Raw genomic sequence first — 4588 nt, 5'->3', positions numbered from 1 at the left:
GGGAGGGAAAGAAAGGCACAGGCCTCTCTCAGTTAGCCAGGAAGCTCGGAACCTGAAGAGATCCTTGTTACTCAGAAACTAGCCATAAAGCCACCATCCTCCAAAACAACTCAAAACGGTGTTGAACTGAGGCTGAATGCTGCTTTTTCTCATCATGAATAGGAGATCTATGCCTCCAGTTTCCTCGAATACACAAATTTTGCCTTACAGCCATAACATATCAAATGGGTGACATAACCCAGTAAAATCTTCTCTGTTGGGAAGTATAAATAACCAGTTATATAAAAACAAAGTATGCCAGGGATTGAAGAGAAGGTTGAAGTTTCCCTGTCCATTACTCACTGGGGAAGAGCATAGCAATTGGCCTAATGTTCTATGTCTTGCTGGTAGAGTTACCTATTAACCCCATGCTGCTGGTTTCGCTTTGGCCCTGAGAAATGTACTCAGTTAGGATTATCCCAGGATGTGATGACTGCCTCCATTTCTCAGCATTTGTACATGGGACCACAGTTCCTGAGTCCCCTCCCTTACCAAAGGGAGAATCGCACTCTAGGGGGAAATTATAAGAATTGCTGCCATCTTGCTAATTCTATTCACTACTATCTGCTTAACATTAACAAGGGAGATGCTGGTAGAGAGAGTCGTTTAATTGTGAAAGACAACTGGAGACTGGCCTTACTCCCATATATTCTCTGTTAGTGTCATTTTGACTTCAGAAGAACTCAAAGGAATATGCTCTATCCATAATGCATTTTAGTTTTGTAAATGAGTTTGGGTTTAAATGAGTCCTTATTTTATAAAGGCAAGGATAAAATCTCTGAAATCTTCTGGATTAGATATTGGAGGCCCTTATGCACAAAATATATCTTGCAGAGCTTTACCACTCACAAGACTTGTGCACAGGAGCCTCTGTGATCCCGTATGTTGATCGGATGCAAAATTTGCCTCCATCTCAAAACCAAGGTTTTGAAAAAGAATACCTGCTTCCTCCGGGAGGCAATCTGAATATATTTGTAAGGCTCTTGAATTTCAAGAGCCATGACCTTTCTTGCTTTATTACAAATATACATGGAAACATGGATTAGCAAAGTGAGTTATCTGAAATGCTATACAGTACTTCTAGATTCCAGTATATCCAAGATGTAAATATATATTGAAATATTTAGAACTCAAACATAGTTTAGTCACAGGCACAAAACAATTCAGAAAGAACTGTGACACCTCTTTCTTCATCTAACATTATATTTCCCCAAAGAAAGTATTTCATTTGGTCAGTTTTCTTCCCCCATTAGCAGAGTTCATGCCAAAGTACTTTAAAAGTAGCTGGCTTTTCCCCCACATTCTCACCAACACTTACTGTTTCTTGATTTATTGATGAGAGCCATTCTGACAGGTGTGAGGTGGTATCTCATTAGGATTTGATTTGCATTTTTTTTCTGATAATTAGTGCTATTGAGCAACTCTTCTTATGTCTATTGGCCATCTTTGGAGAAGTGTCCAGGTCTTCTGCCCACTTTTTAATTGGATTGTTTGTTTTTCTGTGTTGGGTTGTCTGAGTTCTTTTGTTAAAAAATATTTTTTTTGTTGATTTCAGAGAGGAAGAGAGAGGGAAAGGTAGAAACATCAGTGATGATAGAGAATCACTGATTGGCTGCCTCCTGCATGCCCCCTACTAGGGATCAAGCCAGCAACCCAGGCATGTGCCCTTGACTGGAACTGAACCCAGGACCCTTCAGTCTGCAGGCTAATGCTCTATCCACTGAGCCAAACCAGCGAAGGCGAGTTGTCAGAGTTCTTTATAAATTTTGGATATTAATCCCTTATTGGATGTATCATTGGCGAATATCTTCTCCCATTCAATAGATTGTCTTTTCGTTTTGTTGATAGTTTCCTATGATGTGCAAAAGCTTTGTGTAAAATACATGATTTTGTCAAGTACTTCTGTGCTATACATCTGAAATTAATACAGAATAATATTGAATGTAAACTGTAATTGAAAAATAAAAAAAACTAAAGGTAAAATTTCTTAGTTTGCTTGTCTAAAAAAAAAAAAGAAGTAACCAGCTTCCCTTATTCTCAACTCCCATGATACTGCCCTTAGCTAGTATATACATACCTGATCATTACCTGTGATGAAAGTAGCAGCATTTTTTCACTTAAAGTGCATGGCAGGAGCCATGGTATCTTTTTAAAAATATATATATATTATTGATTTTTTTACAGAGAGGAAGGGAGAGGGATAGAGAGTTAGAAACATCAATGACAGAGAAACATCGATCAGCTGCCTCCTGCACACTCCTCACTGGGAATGTGCCCGCAACCAAGGTACATGCCCTTGACTAGAATCGAACCCGGGACCCTTCAGTCGGCAGGCCAACGCTCTATCCATTGAGCGAAACCGGTTAGGGCGCCATGGTATCTTTTGTTGTTGTTGTTGTTGTTCTTGTCAAAGTTTATTGAGGTGTAATGCAGTGAGTATTATAAACTTCACCCTTGTACAATTATTTAATTTTAACAAATATAGTCATGTAATCACCACCACTATCAAGATATAGAACAGTTCCATTATACCCCAAAATTCCCATATGTCCCTGTATAATCAGTACCTCCCCACATCTCAGCCCTGGTAACCAACACTGCTCTGTTTTCTGTTCCTGTAGTTTTGCGTATTCTAGAATACCATATAAGTGAATCAAACAATAGGTATCCTTCGAGGCTGAGTTTTTTACGTAATGTATTTGAGATTTTTTCCCCATCTTGTTGGGTGGATCAGCAGTACATTGTTTTATTGTTGAGCAGTATCCCATTGTGTGGATGTGCCACAGTTTCTCTTGTCATTCTTCAGATCAAGGACAATTGAGATGTTTCTAGTTTTTAACAATTATAAATAGAGCTTCCATAAATATCCACATACAGGTTTTTATGTGAACATATTTTCATGCTTCTGTTTTCCCTGAGTAAACACCTAGAAGAGAGATTATTGCGTCAGGTTGTAACCCAATAATAACTAAGTTAAGAAACTGACAGTTTTCCATAGGTTTTTCTAGTTTGATTTTGGTTAGTTGCATACATGAGCTGCCCAGAAGTTGTCCACAACTTTATGCATCTATTTAAAGAATTGCTTTTTTGGAAGGGGAGAGGAGATGATGGAAGATATCTGTAATATTATCAACAATAAAAAATATATTAAAAAAAAGAATTGTTTTCTTCAGCTTTCTCCTCTCCACAATACTCCCCCACTCTCTAGTTGGGAAGGGGTAAGATACCACCTCATTGCCATTCTTTGCTTAATTTGGGGCACAATGGTTCATAGGGCTTCAATGGTTCAATGGTTCATATTCCCCTGCCCCCGCCCCGCCCAGTCTCTGCAGAGAAAAGGAATTACAGTTTCTTTTGTTGTACTGTATGAGCTTTGAGTAGAGTAGGTACAGCCAAAAGAGTTCACTGCTACATGACTACCCACTTCCCAATCTTTGACTGGAGAGAGTAGACATCTTGAGGAACTTTGTGTCTGTGCCTATTAGTGTTTCTGGTGAGCTACTTTAGCACCCAGACTGACTATATATAGGAGGGGGAATAAAAGAAAGACTCATGGACACAGACAACAGTATGGTGATTGCTAGAGGGAAGGGGAGATAGAAGAGGGTAAAGGGAATAAATGGTGATGGAAGGAGACTTGAGTTTGCGTGGTAAACACACAATACAATATACAGATGATGTATTATGGAATTGTAAACCTGAAGCCTGTATAATTTTTTAACCAATGTCATCCCAATAAATTCAATAAAAAAATAAATATAGATAAAAAACAAAACAACAAAACCTTGAGGGAACTCACTATCAGGTTGTTCCTGGAGTTTCATAGGTCTATAACCAGGCTCTCTTCTTTTCTCCACCGTTCATATGTATTTCCTGGGGAGCTTAGTTGTAAATAGCAGGAGGATTAGGGTAGAATGCACTTGCATCATATTGTCTAAAACGGAAAGCCAACCAGGATTCATTTCTTTTTATCTCTCAAAAACATACTACATTGCCTAATATATGGTCTGCACTGAGTAAATATTTGTTGACAAAAGAAAGGAGCGAGGGAGGAAAATAAGTAGTTTCATATCTCAAAATGTGAATTGAGCGTAACATAGTAGTTTAGAATATGGCCTTTAGAGTCAACAGTCATTTTGAATTTTAGCTCCAACACCACCTTTCAGTGTCATGTAAACACTTTACTTCTCTGAGTCTCAGTTTCCTATAATATGGGGGTGGTAATATCTATCTCATAGGATCAGTAAAAATGAGAAAATAGATTTAATGCATTTAGCACAGTGCTTGGTAAACAGTAAATGTACTTCCTAGTCATATCAGTAATAACAACAATGATAAAATATCACCATATGTTCTTACACTCAGGAAATGCTGCCCTTAAAGACAAAGAAGACCAATTTGGGAGAACACCACTTATGTACTGTGTGCTGGCTGACAGACTGGACTGTGCAGATACGCTCCTAAAGGCAGGAGCAGACGTGAATAAAACAGACCATAGCCAAAGAACAGCCCTCCATCTTGCAGCTCAAAAGGTGAGACATAAAAACAC

The 4588-nt window shown here is 38.5% G+C and overlaps 1 protein-coding gene across 5 annotated transcripts in view; it reads left to right on the top strand.

The window, feature by feature from the left end:
* The window catches only part of INVS (inversin), a 127155-nt gene that overhangs the window by 10920 nt on the left and 111647 nt on the right, over window positions 1-4588 (top strand). For 4 of the 5 annotated variants that reach the window (XM_006758423.2, XM_015560475.1, XM_015560477.1 and 1 more), the window contains exon 3: window positions 4405-4571. In XM_006758423.2, coding sequence (XP_006758486.1) covers window positions 4405-4571 — 167 coding nt within the window. Of the gene's footprint in view, window positions 1-2289; window positions 2326-4404; window positions 4572-4588 lie in introns of those variants that run through there. The other variant, XM_015560476.1, reaches the window with a different exon arrangement.

Source organism: Myotis davidii, unplaced genomic scaffold (genome assembly GCF_000327345.1).
Source record: "Myotis davidii unplaced genomic scaffold, ASM32734v1 scaffold534, whole genome shotgun sequence".
NCBI classification, from domain to species: Eukaryota; Metazoa; Chordata; class Mammalia; order Chiroptera; family Vespertilionidae; genus Myotis; species Myotis davidii.
The sequence above is the reverse complement of the archived record's forward strand: the minus strand, read 5'-3'. Positions and strand labels throughout refer to the sequence as shown.